This window comes from Diabrotica virgifera, chromosome 8 (genome assembly GCF_917563875.1).
Source record: "Diabrotica virgifera virgifera chromosome 8, PGI_DIABVI_V3a".
NCBI lineage: Eukaryota > Metazoa > Arthropoda > Insecta > Coleoptera > Chrysomelidae > Diabrotica > Diabrotica virgifera.
This window is the reverse complement of record NC_065450.1, coordinates 33,651,493-33,672,306: the sequence shown is the minus strand read 5'-3', so window position 1 is coordinate 33,672,306 and position 20,814 is coordinate 33,651,493. Positions and strand designations below refer to the sequence as shown.

Here is a 20,814-nt window from a genome sequence, read left to right as displayed (position 1 = left end):
TAAAAATAAATAATACACACACCGGCAAAATTAGCCGAACACGTTAAAAATGGGACATGTTTGATGTCTCGTATTTCATAAACCAGTGGTCCGATTTGAGTGATTCTTTTAGTTTGTTATAGCCTTATTATTTAAGAATATCGGTGTAATAATATTGTTGCTAGACAGGTAAATACCATTTTATACCGGGTGCACCAATCATACTGTGTTTTTTTCTTAAAGTTTGGAACACCCTGTGGAATATTCTAGCATATGTAAAATATTAGAATTAATACTCGATTGTAGACTTAGGCTTGCTTAACATTTTCCTTTTTGATTCATTTACTTATGTGAGATAATAAAAAAGTTATGTGCGTTAACAACTATCCATGTTTTTCATCAATAAATCCTCATAGTAGGGGAGGAAAGTATACTAAATTTGCAGTTACTCGAGCGTTATGGGAACCTATTGGATTGTGAAGAGTATGTGCTAAAATCAGAAAAAGGTTAAGTTAAGTTTTCCATAAAGTGGGGGACTTTTCATTTTTTAATTAAATTTTCCATTTGAAACAATCATTTTTCTCCGATTATAGAGCTATCTATCCATAATTTGAAAAAAATGTCGAATAAAAGTTGCTTATTTTTACGTAAAGAATCCAAATCTGCAATAAAAATTGGGGGCTCCTATTTAAGATTTTAAATTAAATCCCACACCCCACCTCCGTGGGGGCTCGTGACACCCCACGGAGAGGGGTGGGGGGTAAATTAAAAATTATAAATACGAACCCTGCGATATTTTGCGAAATGAACATCAGATCGTAAAACTGCAAAATACACCTATTCAATATTTTTCAAAAATCTGCCGAATGGCATCAAACACGACCACCACGGAGGTGGGGTGGGGGGTTACATTAAAATATTAAATAGGAGCCCCCAATTTTTATTGCAGATTTGGATCCTTGACGTAAAAATAAGCAACTTTTATTCGCACCATTTTTTCCTATTACGGATAAATGGCGCTATAATCGGAAAAAACGATTGGTGGAAATGGAAAATTAAATTGAAAATGGAGAGTCCCACACTTTATGGAAAACTTAACTTAACTTTTTTTGGTTGTAGCACCCACTCTTCACAATCCACTCCACGTCCCAATAACGCTCGAGTAATTGCAAATTTAGCATACTTTTCTCCCCTACTATGAGGATTTATTGATAAAAAACATGGTTAGTTGTTAAAGCCCATAACTTTTTTATTTTCCAACATAAGCAAATGAATAAAAAAAGAAAATGTTAAGAAAGCATAATTCTACAACCGAGTTTTAATTTTCATATTTTATATATGCTGGAATATTCCACAGGGTGTTCCGAACTTTAAGAAAAAAACACAGTATGCTTGTTACACCCGGTATAAAATGACATTTACCTGTCTAGCAACAATATTATTACACCGATATTCTTAAATAATAAGGCTATAACAAACTAAAAGAATCACTCAAATCGGACCACTGGTTTATGAAATACGAGACATCAAACATGTCCCATTTTTAACGTGTTCGGCTAATTTTGCCGGTGTGTGTAAATGTGTAAATGTAACTGTAGAAAATTGGTCGGAAATTCGGAAATAAATCAGTTAGAGATTAGCGACTAATTAACTGGCGATGAATCAGCCGGCGATGAATCGGCTGGCGATGAATCGGCCGGCGATGAACTGGCGGCGATGAAACAGGGTGGCAGGGTGGCAGGGAAGTACCGGTCGCCCAAAAAGTAAATGATCAACCAAATCAATAAAACACCACTACATGTCATCAAGACTGAAACAATCTTCTATCTTTCGCACCAAAATATAATTTCAACTGTAGAAACAGCTATGAAGAAAACTAGCTAGCAAGGCCACTGGTTTGACAAAGTTGACAATAAGACAAAAAACAGAATATTCGCTCAACATGCAATAGAGTTAGCCCAATACAATTTATTAAATGTACAGAACCTAAGTACAGTTTGATGCCTTTTGAAAGATTCTGATGAATCTGAATATTTAGAATAGATCGACGTAGAAAATATAAAATATAGATCCTGAAGTAACATTTACCGTACAAAATAAAAAGAAGAACAGCAAAATAATAATATTAAAAACATCAACGAATGGTTGGAAAAACGAAAAAATCCGAGTCATTTGCTAACGTCTTAAAGTATGATTACGAGTGCAAAGGGCTAAAACATTACTTCAAAATTTGCATATTTTGACGACTTCGAAACATTATTAGGAATTTTATTTTAAGTTTATTCTAAAAGATGTTTTAAAAATACCATAAACATTTATAAAATTCTAACTTACGGTGACGCCTGTCGCCAAATTAATGTTTTTGTAATAAAAAGTTTTCCATTTATTTCCAACTTGTCACATGCAGTTAACAATCTGATAACAACTAATAACTACAATATGAAGTAATAATTGAATGGACACTGAAATTACAGACGAGCGTGGGAAAAATGTGTTTTTGTTGGTGTAATAATTTCTTTTAATAAACCTAATATTTCCCTTAAGAATGATTTAATGACGAGTTATTGGAATGATAACCTTGGTTTAGCGTATTTCTTTTGTGTATAAACAATAGCTATATGAGTTTAATTGGCATAATATGCACTAGATCGTAACTATTTATTAATTAGTGTGGTTAAAAGCATTTGGGAGCTTTTGGATGAAGGATCAAATTTGGTGATATAAATCTGCCAGTGGCGTATTCTCATTTACCCTCCTCGAAAACCCGACGTTTAGGAAGGATTTTTTCCGCTCAGAATTTTCGTAAATTCCAAAATTTATGCTTAACTTCTGAGTGGTATTTTCCTTCTATGGACGTGGACTATGATATCAGTGTTTTTCTAGATAAATTTCTCTGTATCTTCAATAAGACATTTCCGTTAATTACAATTAAGCCAAAACATCGCAAACCCTGGGTTACGAGAGATATCCGCATATCAGCCAAGAATATGCGTTCAGTACTATACTACATCAAGAAATTTACTACTAACGTTTCTGTCACTGAATACATCACGAAGTACAGGGCAACGTATCTAAAACTTATCAAATCAGCTAAAAAAAGCCTACTATCAAAATCGTCTGGGAAGCTCTAAAAGTGTTGCAAAAGAAACTTGGTCCATAATAAACGATCTTCGAAATAAAATTCACACAGCTCAATCATTTTCCCTTTCAAACCCTGAAAGTGTAAACGAATACTTCGTTAATGTGAGTAAAAGTCTAACATCAACTATTTTGCGACAAGATCCAATTTCCTATCTTCCTTCAAGAAAGGTTCGAATTCATTATTTTTAAGACCAGTCGATAACTCTTTAACTGATCCAAACAATCAATAGTATCAAAAGCAAATCAAATAAAAAATTTCTCTAATCTCACAGAAAATGTGTTGGAAATCCTCGTCTCACTAATTAATGATTCCTTCGAAAAAGGTAAATTTCCAGAGTGCCTAAAGACAGCCATTATTATTCCTCTTCATAAGGGTGGTGAAAAATCTAATGCCTGCAACTATAGACCTATTGCCTTACTACCGGCAGTCTCCAAAATTATTTAAAGACTCATTAAAACTCAACTTATGTCCTTTCTCGTTGATAGCAACATTTTATCATAAAATCAGTTCGGCTTTTTAACTAATAAATGTACCACTGATGCCATGTTTTCTGTACTACATGAGGTTTACCAAGCACTAAACAATAATCTTTATACTGCCACTGTCTTCTGTGACTATGCCAAAGCTTTTGATTGTGTAAATCACGATATTTTGATAAAAAAAAACTCAATTTCTACGGAATTCGAGGTATTTCTTTGAATTGGTTCCAATCCTACTTGGATAATAGGAAACAACTGGTTACAGAAAATGCTACTGACTCAAGTCTCAAAAATATTATATGTGGTGTACCACAGGGTTCAGTATTGAGTCCTCTACTTTTCCTTATCTTTATAAATGACATCACTAATTTAAAAATCGATGGAAATTTTTTTCTTTTTGCTGATGATACCAGTATCACTTGGAGCAACTCAACTATTGAAACTCTTCATCCAACTATAACTTCGGATCTACTGACGATAAAGACCTTGTCTGACTCTAATTTACTTTCTTTTAACGTGGATAAGACAGTAGCATTATCCTATAAAGGAGCTCTTCAACCTTTGCCTCTTAATAACAGCCAGATCAGTACCGTTGATTCTGTAAAATTTCTTATTATTTTTTTAGACAGCAACCTCAAATGGTCCCTTCATGTCGATTCGTTATGTAAGAAACTCGCCTCAGCTTGCTATGCAATAAGATCTGTTTCAAGGGAAATCAATTTAGCATCTTCTAAAATAACATATTTTTCGTTGTTCGAGTCTCATCTTCGATATGGTCTTCCTTTTTGGGGTTCTAGTACAGCTACTCAATCTTATGTTATTTTTAAATTGCAAAAAAGAGTAATAATATATCTGTTTGGCCTCAGAAGAACTACACATTGCAGAAGTTACTTCAGAGATCACGGAATTTTAACACTTTTATTATTATATATTCTAGAAACGGTTTGTTTAATTCGTAAACACCTTCAAGTCTTTCCAGCAATGCCTAATCATCTCTACTCCACCAGAAATTAAACCTTTGATATTTATTTACCGATTCCGTCCACTCAGTTACATAGTAAAGAAATCTATATTATATTCGGCAAAAAAAACTATACAACCATCTACCATCTCCCATTACAACTTAAATCTGCAACATCTTTTCTAAAGTTCCGTAAAATGACAAAAGCCCTATCTAAAAGACCATATTCAATAGAAGAATTTCTTAATAAATAACTAAGAAAATTGGGTTTCATATGCAGCAGCTTAAACTTATTAGTTCCTCTAATGTTGATTTCAGGCCGGCATTGGAAAGGACAGATCTACTATAAACCAAATATTTTCCTTAAAGGAGATACGGACAACTTGTTACGAAGGCAAAGTTCCTCTGCATGTTATGTTTGTGGATGTTAGACAAGCATATATGGAGTCAATAGAGTCAAAATGTATCCAACAACGGAACATTTGGCTATACCAAAAAAATGATCAGACTAGTGTTGTGAAAACAACAGTTAAATTAATTCGTTTTTATAAAAATATCGCTCTTAAATTTGATGGGACAATCTGTATTGTGTTTGAAAGAATTAATTATCTGAAAACTTGAGTGTTAGCGTTGTGTTAGGCAGAAAAGATAAACCGGACATAATATGGTCGCTGTTTAGGCGTCTCCGGTGGTCGCCAGGGTAGAACCATATGTGGATGGATATGCTCTTGTTAGTGACATTCTTACCCTTAGCGAGAAGATATTTTGCAGTTTTAGAAGAATAACATGTGTGTGGTCCCTTTTCAGGCAGAAAAGTGTAAAATAAGATGATGCAGTCATTTGAATAGAATTTGAGGAGTCTCTAGCCAGCCTCTCTTAGGCGTGGTGTTACGTGTGTGCTGTCCTCTTCTCGTGGTGAAAATACGTTACGCTCTCGCAATAATTACTCCGCGGAAATTTGTATAATAGACTCTCTCTTTCGCTACTAAGACAATTAATTGTTAATTCAGTGCATTTGTTAAACTCGTTGTTGTTAATAAATGTTTTGTTCGCTTATCACTTTTATTTCTCGTATGCACAACCCTTCATATCGTGTTAATTAGTAACTATAAAACTAGACCACATTAAATCTTAGAACCAGTTCTCCTAACAGTTCACTGTTTTGTATAATCGAAGGATTCAAGGATTCTCTGCTTTGGGGGACATACAGGTGTGGTCCAAAAATATTCACCTATGTCCCATTAGGCAAAAGGTAATAATTAAACTCTTTTTGCCACGGTGGGGTGAGATTCAATAAAAACTCACACCAACTAGTAAAAATGACACTAGATAACTCTACCTGTGAAATTTCTTTACACTGTCACATCTCAGATCAATTTACAGAGGCAAAAGGCTTGAGACAGAGAGATCCTTTGTCCTTTATCCACTACATTATTTAACTTAGTGTTAGAAACTGTATCAGGAAAAAACAGCATAAAGGTGAAAGAAAATTATAGAAGAAGCACAGAGATTCGGATTGAAGCTAAATGAAGACAAAACCAAATATAATGATCATTGGGAGGGACAGTAGAAAACAAAAAGAAGATTTTAGTGTGAGGTATGTACGTAGTAAAAGATATACTTTTAAAATAGTGGACACTTTTGAATACTTAAGTATACATGAAAACGAAAAAAAAAAGACATGGGAGCTTGATGGCAGAATAGCAAAATAAAAATTATTCAGTTTAAGAGCTCTAATGAATTGAAAATACGTTTTTCTAAACAAGCCAAACTTCGAATACACAGGGTGTCCCGAAAAGCTTGGTCATAAATTATACCAAAGATGCTGGGGCCAAAGTATGTTGATTGAACCTAACTTACCTTAGTACAAATATGCACATAAAAAAAGTTATAGCCCTTTAAAGTTACAAAATGAAATTCAATTTTTTCCAATATGTATTTCGAAAACTATTAGATTTTTTATTGAAAATAGGCATGTGGCATTCTTATGGCAGAAGCATCTTAACAAACAATAAATTATAGTGAAATTTGTGCACCCCATAAAAATTTTATGGGGTGTTGTTCCCTTAGACCCCTCGCAAACTTTTGTGTACGTTCCAATTAAATTATTATTGTGCTACCCCTAGTTAGACACAATATTTTTAAAACTTTTTTGCCTCTTAGTCTTTTTTTTTTGATAAACCAGTTTTTATCGAGATGCGGCTCTTTTTTAATATGTTTACATAAAAATTGTATGGGGGTTTCGTTCCTTTAAACCCTAAAATGTTTGTGTACGTTCCAATTAAACTTTTATTGCGGTACCATTAGTTAAACACAGTGTTTTTAAAACTTTTTTGCCTCTTAGTATATTTTCAAATTATAAAAATGTAAATTATAGATTTGTCATATTATTACCAGGTCTCTATAATCGTACTTAACCATATACAAATACATAGGTGGTGGATTTGATAAATATTCAAAATATCTCGATAAAAAGTGGCTTTTCGAGAAAGTACTAAGAGGCAAAAAAGTTTTAAAAACATTGTGTTTAACTAATAATACTTTAACAATAATTTAATACGAACATACACAAAAGTTTAGGGGGGTTTAAGGGCACAAAACCCCCATAAAATTTTTATGGGGTGCACAAATTTCACTATAATTTTTTGTTAAGACGTTGCTGCCAAAAGAATGCCACACGTTTATTTTCAATAAAAAGTCTCTAATAGTTTTCGAAATATTGAAAAAAATTGATTTTCATTTTGTAAATTAAAAGGGTTATAACTTTTTTATGTGCACATTTGTACTAATTGACCCCAGAATCTGTGGTATAATTTATGACATGACCAATCTTTTCGGGACACCCTGTATAAAACAGTAATTAGACCCAAACATTCCTGCGAGGTATGGACATTAAATAAGAAAGAAATGGATACTCTGGAAAGATGGGAAAGAACAATATTGAGACGTGTATTCGGAGGAAACTTTTGAATATTTGGGAAATATAATAACAGATGATGGGAAAACGGACTTGGCAATAAGTAATAAACTGAAGAAGGCAACTAACGTGTATTACTCTTTAAATAATACAATTTTTGGAAAGTCAGAAATAAACAACAAAACCAAACTCAGAGTATATAACAGCATAGTAAATCCGATAATGACATATGGGGCGGAAACATGGATTGTGCAAAAGAAACATGTATCAATGATAAACGCGACCGAGATGAAATACATGAGAAGAATAGCTGGAGTTACGAAGTTTGATAGATTCAGAAATGAAGATATAAGAAGAGAGCTGGAATAAGAACCGATAATAAGGAAGATCGAAAACAAACAATTAAGCTGGTTTGGACACATACAACGAATGGAGCAAAAGAGACTTACAAAGAAGGTACATGAAGCCAAAATGGGAAACAAAAGAAAAAAGGGAAGGCCGAGGAAGACATGGATGGACCAGATCCAGGATATAGGTGAAAGGAGACACATGAGTATGAGGGATATGAAGAACCTGGCCACCAATAGAAGCGCTTGGAAGAAATGGATAAAAGGCGGAACCCGATATCCGACGCCCTGAAGGGCACTAAGGATTATGAGAAAGAAGAAGAGTATTCGGAGGAAAGAAGACGGAATATGGGTGGGAGAGAACTAACAACGAATTAATGGTTTTGTCGCTTTGTACAAAGAACCTATTATCACAAGGTTCGGAGGGTGGGGATATGTAGAACGAACGGCAGCGAACAGAATGCCTAAACTAGTTATGACCAGAAAACTAATCGGTACCAAAAGTAGAGGTGGACCCAGAACGAGATGGATTAATAACGTGGAGGAAGATCTAAACCACGTAAAGGTGAGGGACTGGAAAAGAAATGCACAAAACAGAAGCGAATGGAGAAACATTGCTGATCAGGTACTTCAGAATAGTTAAGAATTTTGTACAAAGTAATTGTAATTATTAGGTAATCTTATGATTGCATTTTATAAAAATGCCCTAGGTCTTAAGAGGAAACAGTAGCGATCAACAGGTAGCAAAAACGCGTTCCAAGATTGCGGCTGTAATTTTGAATATTTTTTCGAGATATTTGGCACACGTATTTCGTAATATAATAAAGAATGGCGGTACAGAGCCCAATTTGAAAAATATATTAATATGTGGAAATTACTCTGTAATTAAATACAATATTAAAAAAAGAGCCTGTACCGCCATTAGGAAGAACAATAAAATAGACTTTCTTCAAATAAACTTTTTTATCCGATGCCTAGATTTTGTGTTATTTTGGAACTACTAAAATTTTTTATTTCATTTTTTTTCATTTTTTTTTATTTTATTTCATACAGCATGAGGAGGCTGAAATAGCTATATGGAGATGGTGGTCCAACTCTGAATCGAATATAAACAAAAACTGCCTTTATCTTTTCCATTTTTACTCAGTTTTGGGTATTTAGAAACTGTCTTTCGGTCCTTTTCCTAGACGAAGAGAAGGTAAATGCGTGGCCTAAGTGTCCTCTATTTGCTTTCTCCTATTTTCGTCGTCTCTGTGATTATATATTGTAAAATCTGGAGATACGGGATGCAGCCAGAAAGCAGTTTATTAACGAAAAGTCTTAGATTTAAAATATTGTTTATTATATTTTTATTTCAATTATTCTAATTGTTTAAAAAGTAGTAAACTTTGTATCTAGGGCTTTTCGTTGTTTTCCTCGTAATACGAGAGATGTCGCTAGATTGCGTCTCAAAAGGTGGAATCATTGTATCGCGATGGTTTCCCTTAAATAGGCAGATTGTTTAAATTCCTTTCAGAGTTGTGACTGCATAGCTTCACTGAGGAAGCATGAGGATGCTGAAATAGCTATATGGAGATGGTGGTCCAACTCTGAATCGAATATAAACAAAAACTGCCTTTATCTATTCCATTTTCTATTTCATTAGTAGTTCCAAAATGACACAAAATCTAGGCATCGGATAAAAAAGTTTATTTGAAGAAAGTGTATTTTTTGTTCTTCTTAATGGCGGTACAGGCTCGTTTTTTAATATTGTATTTAATTAAAGAGTAATTTCCACATAATAATATATTTTTCAAATTGGGCTCTGTACCGCCATTATTTATTATATTACGAATCATCATCATCAATGGTGCTACAGCCCTATGAAAGAGCCTCGACCTTCCCAAGTCTATTACGCCAGTCAGTCCTATCCATTGCCAACCGTTGCCAGTTTGCTGCGCCTATTTTTCTCCCATCCTCATCTACACCAACTTTCCATCTAAGTTTTGGCCTACCCCTATTTCTACTTCCCACAGGTTGTGACATAAGGATTCTTCTAGGAGGGTTGTTATGCTGTGATCTTGCTAGATGTCCTGCATATCTTAGTCGTCCTATTCTTATAAGAGATACTACGTCTTTTCCACCAAATATATGTTTATATCTGTGGTATACCTCGTAGTTGTACCTCCTCCTCCAAATACCATTTTCACAGATGCCACCGAATATGCCTCTCAGGATCCTTCGTTCAAATATAAGCAGAAGGTTTTCATCTGCCTTGGAGATGGTCCATGTCTCCGATCCATATGTCAACACTGGTTGTATAAGGGTTTTGTATATGGTTATTTTTGTTTTTTGGCTTTTTTTGTTTCTGCTTCTCATATGTCTACTCAGTCCAAAATAGCATTTGTTCGCTAGGATTATCCTTCGCTTGATTTCTTCTGTCATGACGTTTTCCTTGGTGATCAGGGAGCCTAAGTATGTGAATTTGTCCACCACTTCAAAGGTAGAGTTATCAACAGAGAATTGGTGACCCATGTTTCTGGCTCTATTTTTGGGTGTTGATGCCACCATCTTAGTTTTCTCCTCGTTTACTGTCAGGCCCATATTTTTTGAGGCATTTGAGAAGGTGGTATACATTTCTTCTAGTTTGCGTGTTGTGCGGGCAACTAGGTCCACGTCATCGGCATATGCCAAAATTTGGGATGATTTATTAAAAATATTTCCTCTGTTGTCTATTCGGGCATCTCTGACCGCCTTTTCCAGAGCTATGTTGAAGAGGAGACACGCCAGCGCATCTCCCTGTCGCAGCCCAATATTCGTTTCAAACGCCTGTGATTGTTCGCCCTGTATTTCGACTTTGCAAACGACTTTACGCATTGTAGCCTTAACCAATCTTATCAGTTTGTCAGGGATGTGGAATTCATCCATGGCTTCATACAATTTATTTCTTAGGACACTATCATAGGCCGATTTAAAATCTACGAAAAGATGGTATGTGTCGATATTGAATTCATTGGTTTTTTCCAGTATTTGTCTTAGCACAAAGATCTGGTCTGTTGTTGATCGACCAGGCCTAAAACCACTTTGATATTCTCCAAGAAGCTCCTCTGAATATGCACTTAGGCGACCATATAAGATGCTCGAAAATATTTTGTAAGCTGTATTAAGGAGGGTTATTCCCCTATAGTTTCTACATTCCAATTGATCACCCTTTTTGTGTAGCGGGCAAACGATTCCAAGACACCACTCTTCCGGGATTTGTTCCTCATTCCAGGCTCTTAGTATTATTTTATATATTTGATTAGTCAGGGTAGCACCTCCATATTTAATAAGTTCCGCGGATATACCATCACTTCCTGGAGATTTATTATTTCTTAGGTGTTTTATTACATCCCGTACTTCTTGAATTGATGGAGGCTCTAATGGTGTATTGTTGGTTGCTCTTGGGTTCGGTTGATTTGGATCTTCTACTTCGATGGTAAGTAGTTCTTTATAGTGTTCCACCCACCTTTTCAATATTTCTTCTTTTGTATTGAGTATGTGCCCCTCCTAGATTTTGTGTCATTTTGGAACTACTAATGAAATAAAAAATTTTAGTAGTTCCAAAATGACACAAAATCTAGGCATCGGATAAAGAAATTTATTTGAAGAAAGTGTATTTTTTTGTTCTTCTTAATGGCGGTACAGGCTCGTTTTTTTTAATATTGTATTTAATTACAGAGTAATTTCCACATAATAATATATTTTTCAAATTGGGCTCTGTACCGCCATTCTTTATTATATTACGAATACGTGTGCCAAATATCTCGAAAAAATATTCAAAATTACAGCCGCAATCTTGGAACGCGTTTTCGCTACCTGTTGATCGCTACTGTTTCCTCTTAACGGCCTGTTGTGCGTATCAATAAATAAATATTTATAAATACAAACATTTGATAAACTTAGAAGTAACGTCTGTCAAAACAATTTATCAACTCACCTTAAACTTAAAGTCATGATATAAATCCGAAAATCTTCGATTATGTTTAATGTTTTTAATAAAACAGTTGTGTTTCAGCATATTTGTACACTGCTTACCGAAGGATCACTGATTGTCTTGATAAAAAGGATGCCTGCATTAGTTCACCAATAAGGATGATTGACGCACGAGCTAGAAATTGTGCATACCTAATGTGAATAATTGATCAATTTTTTAACAACCCGTCTGCTGTTTATGGCTGATTATTTGTTAAGAAACCGGTCTTACTAATTATAGAAACTAAAATAAGAAATATAAAAGAAGAATTTACATATTAAACACACTCGTAAATATGTATCGCGAAAGTTCAAAGTTAAAACATTTTGGCACACGGTTAGCTATACAGTAATCATAAAATACTATGTAAATTATAACTAATGGCATGCTACACTCCTCGATATAAAAACAATTTCAGCAGAAAGCTTTTGAAAATTTAAAAGGACCCCGGAGAAACAAAGGCAGAATGGAACAACTATAAATACTCACAATCATCCATTATGTATTAGTAGACAGATATTTTACGCTGTAGTTATCGATGTCAATAAATATGAGAGAAATACAAGCACCTAGTGCAATAAGTACAGCTGTACATATCTCCTGTTATGGTTGATTAACACATAAGTACGTCGACGGCTAAGTGACAAGATATTCTTGTTTATGAGTTTGCATTCCGAGGTACGCTGTCAGTTATACAATGTGAAATATGATGTTCATGAAATATGGATAAGTGCATAATACATAATTCAAAACGTGTAATGTTTTCAACTCCGACTTTATAAACTAATTAGTAAATCTTATTATATTTATTAGATTTAAAAGCTAAATCTTAAGGGCCTATCCTAGTGTAAAAGTACGAAATTCATATACTTTGTTTGGGAATTTCTAAAATAAAAATGAGGTAGTTACTTGGTAGTCAACGTTAGCCTAAGATGGTTGTTTAAGTTTCCTGGTAGGGTTTCACCATGTTCCCGGAGGTTATATATTTTAACATCGGCGTTTAGCCCGTTCAATATTACTTTGACATAATGTAGATCGAATTATAAATTCAACCATTGTTTGGTTCTGGGGCTATTTAGCAAGTATTCAATGGGATTACTTATTTTATTGTAGCTCATTGATGATGGACTGATAGGTCCAAAAACGTTCTGAATTGGAAACATTTTATTCAATCCATTGGGATTTTTAAATTTTAATAAATATACCAATTACATAGAAGCGGTTTTTACTTGATGTTAGAGTTTTTTAAATAAATTAGTTGTTGTTGTGAAGAACCATTTCCTCAGGTTCTTTAACCATGATATTCTTCTTTTCCCAATTCCTCGCTTTCCAAATACTTTACCTTGAAGGATTGCCTTCAGTAATCTGTATTTAGTGCCGTTTCTCATTATGTACCGAGATATTCTAACTTTCTCCTTTTAATGGTATACATCACCTCTCTTTCTTTGCCCATTCTTCGTAATACGGTCTCGTTGGTTATCTTGTTCGTCCATGATATCCTTAAGATTGTTTGGGCAAATACAGTTATTTAAATAATCGGTCTCCTGGATCAACAAATTGAATACCTTACAAACTATTTGGTCGATCAAGCTAGAGATTTAGCACACTTCAATAACTCAATAACTCGCCAAAATTTCAAGTAGTTATATTATATGTATAGCGGTATGCTTTAATTACTATTTTTGCTAATTTTATTTTCTTAATTTTTGATAAATTTTCTCAAAACGAAACGGCATTGGTCATTTAAAATCCACATGTGATATACAAACCATATGCCGTTGATTTCGAGAAACGAAAGGTTATCACTTAAAGATTGTATAGGTTTTAGATCACCTAAGATTAATGTTTCTTTCAAGAAAACATTTAATAGGTTACGATGCCCCAGATCGCCAAATTATGTCAACTTCTTAAAATACAAAAAAGCTAAAAGGCAGAGGCAGTAATTTATGGGCCGTCTGGCCATTATCTCAAAACCGCAAAACTCACAGCATGCAAACGATGCAGACAAACCCTCGGCTCGCTGACAATCAACCCTCGTTCGAGATATAAGCAAACACACCGCTTGTTCACTCAAAATAAATAAATATATTACTGTTCGTCGTTACACTTATTTTTATTATTTTTAATTAATTCCGTCACTCACACCTACCGGAATACATGTCATTATGCAAAAAAACAAACATTAATGCAAAATAAGTGTTTTTGCAATTATCTCTGTCAATTGTTTATGTACACCTGTTGTCCGATTTAAGTAATTCTTTTAATATATTATAGCCTTATTCTCTAACAATATCGCTGAAAGAATATTGTTGCTAGACAGTTAAATTTTCATTGTATACCGGGTATACCAATCAAACTGGGTTTTTTTTCTCAATTTTCACAACACCCTGTGGAATATTCTAGCCTTTATAAAATATTGAAATTAAAACCCAACTATAACCCCAGGTTTTATTAACATTCTGTTTTTTTATTCATTCGCTTATATTGGATAATAAAAAAGTTAGGGACTTGGAACAACTAGCTATGTTCTTTATCAATACAGGGTGTTTCTAAATAAGTGCGACAAACTTTAAGGGGTAAACTTCTGCATGAAAAAATAATGACCGTTTGCTTGATAAACCTATTTCCGCAAATGCTTCGTTTCCGAGATACGGGATGTTGAATTTTGTCTTACAAACTGACGATTTATTTATTGCTCTAAAACCGGTTGAGATATGCAAATGAAATTTGGTAGGTTTTAAGAAGTAGTTATTCCGCATTTTTTGATATACAATTAAGAATATATATTCACCATTGGCGTGCCTACCAGTCATATTACCCGCATGCACGCCAATAGTGAATATAAAATTTTTAGTTGTATGTCAAAAAATGCGCAATAAGTACCTCTTAAAACCTACCAAATTTCATTTGTATATCTCAACCGGTTCTAGGGCAATAAATAAATCGTCAGTTTGTAAGAAAAAATTCAACATCCCGTATCTCGGAAACGAAGCATAGGTTTATCAAACAAACGGCCATTATTTTTTCATGCAGAATTACTTCTTCAAGTTTGTCGCACTTATTTAGAAACACCCTGTATTGATAAAGAACATGGCTAGTTGTTAAAGTGCCTAACTTTTTTATTATCCAACACAAGCGAATAAATAAAAAAACAGAAACGCTAAAATATTCCACAGGATGTTGTGAAAATTAAGAAAAAACCCAGTTTGATTGGTACATCCGGTATACAATAAAAATTTACCTGTCTATCATTAATATTATTATAGCAATATTATAAAAGAATAAGGCTATACAATATTAAAAAAAATTACTTAAATCGGACAACAGATTTAGGAAATACGAGCCATCAAAAATTACCCATTTTTTGGGGTGCCCGTTTTTCATGCCGGTGAGTGAATTTTAATTTTGGAACTGGAAAATTGATGAGCTTTTTAAGATCTACTTTTATTTGAACCATATTTCGCTAAAATGTAAAGCCGGGCTCAAACGACTCGTGTACTTGGTGAATAATCGTTACTTGCGTTACCTACTATGTCTTTTGGGACGGTTACTAGAACAATTCTTTGTCAATTAATAGTAGTATTAACATTATTATTATTAGTGTTTGACAAATAGTACAATAATTATTGTACTAGTAACCCACTCACACAGCATTGCCAGTATACGCAAGTGACGATTATTCGCCAAGTACACGAGTCGTTTGAGTCCGGCTTAAGAAGAAATGTTTTATAGGGAAAAATAATTTTTTTAAATTTTTTTGCGATTGATAAAAGCAAATCAGATGTGCGTCATCAAGGATTTGTCATCAGCTATCCATCATGTAGCTTTTACAACCTTAAAAAACCTGTATAAGATTTTTTCACCTTTTTCAACCCTCCTATTTTTAAAACATCATGTTAAGAGGAAACAGTAGCGATCAACAGGTAGCAAAAACGCGTTCCAAGATTGCGGCTGTAATTTTGAATATTTTTTCGAGATATTTGGCACACGTATTCGTAATATAATAAAGAATGGCGGTACAGAGCCCAATTTGAAAAATATATTAATATGTGGAAATTACTCTGTAATTAAATACAATATTAAAAAAAAACGAGCCTGTACCGCCATTAAGAAGAACAAAAAAATACACTTTCTTCAAATAAACTTTTTTATCATTACTAGATTTGGTGTCATTTTGGAACTACTAAAATTTTTTATTTCATTAGTAGTTCCAAAATTACTCATTATTATAATCGGATAACAAAGTTTATTTGAAGAAAGTGTATTTTTTGTTCTTCTTAATGGCGGTACAGGCTCGTTTTTTTAATATTGTATTTAATTACAGAGTAATTTCCACATATTAATATATTTTTCAAATTGGGCTCTGTACCGCCATTCTTTATTATATTACGAATACGTGTGCCAAATATCTCGAAAAAATATTCAAAATTACAGCCGCAATCTTGAAACGCGTTTTCGCTACCTGTTGATCGCTACTGTTTCACCCTAAAGAAAATGTTCTAATCTGAACGTCAAACAATCTACATTCCATTAATGACCTGCTTCCCAACTAAAACTCTTATTTCCCCGCCTTTAAAGCGTACTACAATATATGTTACCGTGAATATAACAATTATCTACCAAACACTTACCTTTTCTTCATCCAATTCACCATACAAATGAGGCACCCATCCCTGAATGAATTTGTAGAGTTCGTCTATTCTATTCTTCGGGACGCTGAACCAGTATTCGGGCCTCATCTTCTTCTTCCCGTACGACATCAGAGGCGTAGACCTGGGTATAACTTTGTTGAGTGGTTTGCCCATTCTCAATCGCAGATATAGCGGAGGGTCGTCGCAAGATCTCGCCGGCCTCGGGATCAATTCTGCAAGAGAAGCGATACGAACATTGTTTAAAGTGGCAGATTCAGTTTGGTGCACTTTCTTCAAACTCAAGGAGAATAGGCTTACAAATACTACGTCTTACATTCATTAAGCAGCCGGTAATAAATTTATCGAAACATAGTATCAGGACATACAAATTATTATACAGGTCCAACCCAAAAGTCCCGTCCCCTCCCCCCTCGAATCTTTTGAACGGTTATACTACTTGTAATAGTGAAATTTGGAGGAAGGAAATAAACGGACGTAGGCCTAAGCTTCTCAAATATTCATAACAGGTGACATGATAGTGATAGATGACGTTACAGAGTCACTTGGGCCCATAATTTTAAATGGAACCTTATGTTTAAGTTGATTTTGATGAATAAATCAAATAAATGCTAAAATTGTAGTTTCGCATTTAATTAATAAAGATTCAAACGTCAACTCTAGTTATTTGTCAAAAAAGTTGACGTTTCCCAATTATCTAGTTTGAATTGTTATTAATTAAATGCGAAACTACAATTTTAGTCTTGATCTAATTTATTCATCAACATCAATTTAAACCAAAAAAAATATGTAGTATGATTGAATACGTATTTTCAATACCTTTCAAACGAGATATCACTTGCAATAAAGGCCAATTTAAAATTATCAGTCAACCTGGCTCTATACGTCGTACTCTATACGTCGTATACTGATAATACTCTGGGCTAATTAGCAAAATACAAGGAAAAGTTATTTACCAGCAATTTTATTGCTGGAATCGAATCTTATGATTCCATATATTAATAATATAGGTATGCAAAGTCCGCAGATAGTGTGCTACTTTTTTTATAAACAAAATGGCGCCCGAAAATCGTGTTTTTTTCAATTTTTGCTCTATAACTCCAAAGATTTTAATTTTACACCAAAAACACCCAAATAAAAATTCACCGCAATTAAATTATGCATAGAGACGTGTTTTTCCCGATTCACTTCGACGAAAACTTTCCCCGGAAAAAGCGGGTTTTTCTAATAAAATCTTTAATTTTCAACTAAAATTTTAGATAAGTATTTGTTAATCAATAATTAAATAACTTGGTAATCTAAAAGCCCTTTTCGTATAAATTATATTTCCAGAAGCCGATGGAAATTGAATGAACAGTTTAGCAACAATTGAATTGTTAATTAAAAATTTACGGTCACTATAATAACGACAATAATTATGATGCATAAGAATAACTATGATTTTTTCATAAAAAGACGCTATACCTATCTAATGTACTTTACAGAATTAAAATTGGACTTTTTAAGCGGCCTCAGGAATATTTTAAAATTATAAACAATTTTTTGGCTTATAAACAAATAGAATATCTCGGGAAATATTAAACTAAATTAAATTGTGAAAACGGTATTCGAAAAACAGAGGCAGGACGCTTCTTCTAAAAGAAAAAACGTTTAATTATGACGAGTGGTTCCTGAGATACAACCGGTCAAAGTTGACCGGAATTTACGGCAAAGATATAAACAATAGGATCATAATTTTCAAAGCATCACCTTTTTATTTTTGTCCTCTTTCGCCACACCAATTTTCATATCGTTAAAATACTCATAACATATATTATTATAATAAAAACTATCGATAATACGTGTGAAAATTGCCAAAAATAACAAAATTCCAATCAAAAATTAGGTTGGAGAAAATGTAACCCTCAAAGATCAAAATCGGTATACGTTAAAAAAATGCATTTTCTCGGCTTACCATGAAGCAATTTCCTTCATTCTTTTTTTGTTCCCTAATAACTCGAGTTTAGCCATCGAACTAACTCATTATTAAATGTCAAACTTGCTTTTGTTTTGTTATAATAGATTAATTTATTTAAAAGAACAGAAAACTACATATTTTTTCCAGTTGTAGGCTTTTTTAAAATTTTGTGTTATAATAAATAAATAAATTTATTATAACAAAACAAAAGCAAGTTTGACATTTAATAATGCGTTAGTTCGATGGCTCTACTCGAGTTACTTGGGAACAAAAAAAGAATGAAGGAAATTGCTCCATGGGAAGCCGAGAAAATGCATTTTTTTTAACGTATACCGATTTTGAACTTTGAGGGTTACATTTTCTCCAACCTAATTTTTGATTGGAATTTTGCTATTTTTGGCAATTTTCACACGTATTATCGATAGTTTTTATTATAATAATATATGTTATGAGTATTTTAAGGATATGAAAATTGGTGCGGAGAAAGAGGACAAAAATAAAAAGGTAACGGTTTAAAAATTATAATCCTATTGTTTATATATTTGCCGTAAACTCCGGTCAACTTTGACCGGTTGTATCTCAGGAACTACTCATCATAATTAAACGTTTTTTCTTTTAAAAGAAGCATCCTGCCGCTGTTTTTCAAATACCGTTATTACAATTTAATTTAGTTTAATATTTCCCGAGATATTCTATTTGTTTATAAGCCAAAAATTCTTTATAATTTTAAAATATTCCTGAGGCCGCTTAAATAGTCCAATTTCAATTCTGTAAAGTACATTAGATAGGTATAGTGTCTTTTTATGAAAAAATCATAGTTATTCTTATGCACCATAATTATTGTCGTTATTATAGCGACCGTAAATTTTTAATTAACAATTCAATTGTTGCTAAACTGTTTATTCAATTTCCATCGGATTCTGGAATTATAATGTATACGAAAAGGGCTTTTACACTACCAAGTTATTTAATTATTGATTAACAATTACTTATCTAAAAGTTTAGTTGAAAATTAAAGATTTTGTTGGAAAAACCCGCTTTTTCCGGGGAAAGCTTTCGTCGAAGTAAATCGGAAAAAACACGTCTCTATGCAGAATTTAATTGCGGTGAATTTTTATTTGAGTGTTTTTGGTGTAAAGTTAAAATCTTTGGAGTTATAGAGCAAAAATTGAAAAAAACACGATTTTCAAACGCCATTTTGTTTATAAAAAAAGTAGCACACTATCTGCGGACTTTGCATACCTATATTATTAATACATACAATAATAAGATTCGATTCCAGCAATAAAATTGCTGGTAAATAACTTTTCCCAAAAACGGCCTATTCTCCGATAATCAGCCCAGACTATAAGTCTGCGTCCGCTTATTTCCTCCCTCCAAATTTCACTATTATAGCCGTATTTGCGCAGCATGCCACGAACGTATCCTGAACTTACCCAGAGGGAGAACGCCTGCGCATTAGGTGTTCAGAGGAAAACACTCGACCTTGTCGAACGCCCAATTTTGTAATTCTCAGGCGTTCTCCCTCTGGGTAAGTTCAGGATTTGCTCTACGAATAGACCTTACAAGTATAACCGTGCTAAATATACGAGGGGGGGGACTTTTGGCCAGCACTGTATACAGTACTGTTGGGAAATGCGCATGTCGGGAATATACAGAAGATGTTAAAATGATTTTTTTATAAAATATCATAATTCAAATTAATTCGAAAAGTGCTGTTTGTGCAGTAAGGCAGATATATCTTAAAAAAAGGGGGCTCCAAAAGGTTAATGATACTGGATATTATAATATCGATATCAAATCTAAGCCCATAAAAAAATCGTAATTTGGAATAAGCCTTCCGTCATTTTGGATGGTTAATTAGAATAATGTGTTTCTCCTTCTTTCCCTTCAAACCTTCATTTGTATTTTCTTGTATTTAGAAATAAGTATTCATCCTTATTCCCTCTTAATTACTTTTGGCTATTATTTACATTATATTATCTTTAATTTAGAATTTTGTGCATATTAGTTATTATATTGCTTATTTCCCAATAAAATAGTAAATTGCATAAGATGCCACAAAGAAATAGCTTCAGAACAATGATATTAGTATTTAATAATACTTAACATTACTTATATTATCTTATACGCAGCATTACTGTGCATATCATTTAATTATTTACTTATTACAGTCCTGTCGCCAGGAGGGGTACAACGGTCTCCTTAATTCAGATGGACTTACCCAAGTTTTTCTTATGTATTTTGACCCGTAGAACACGATTTTTTTGGGTAACAGTTGATCCGGATGTCGATAAGATTGTTATAAACAAAGAACTTGAGGAATCACATAACAGCAATTTTTCGCAAAACAAAACATTTTTTTTTTTTGTATTTTTTGGGTCATTCT

The 20,814-nt window shown here is 33.4% G+C and overlaps 1 protein-coding gene across 8 annotated transcripts in view; it reads right to left on the bottom strand.

Moving 5' to 3' along the window:
- LOC114336519 (TLD domain-containing protein 2) overlaps nucleotides 1–20,814 on the bottom strand; it is a 911,210-nt gene that overhangs the window by 187,985 nt on the left and 702,411 nt on the right. For 7 of the 8 annotated variants that reach the window (XM_050659400.1, XM_050659401.1, XM_050659405.1 and 4 more), the window contains one exon: nucleotides 16,451–16,683. In XM_050659400.1, the coding sequence (XP_050515357.1) occupies nucleotides 16,451–16,683 (233 nt within the window). Of the gene's footprint in view, nucleotides 1–11,783; nucleotides 11,925–16,450; nucleotides 16,684–20,814 lie in introns of those variants that run through there. The other variant, XM_050659407.1, reaches the window with a different exon arrangement.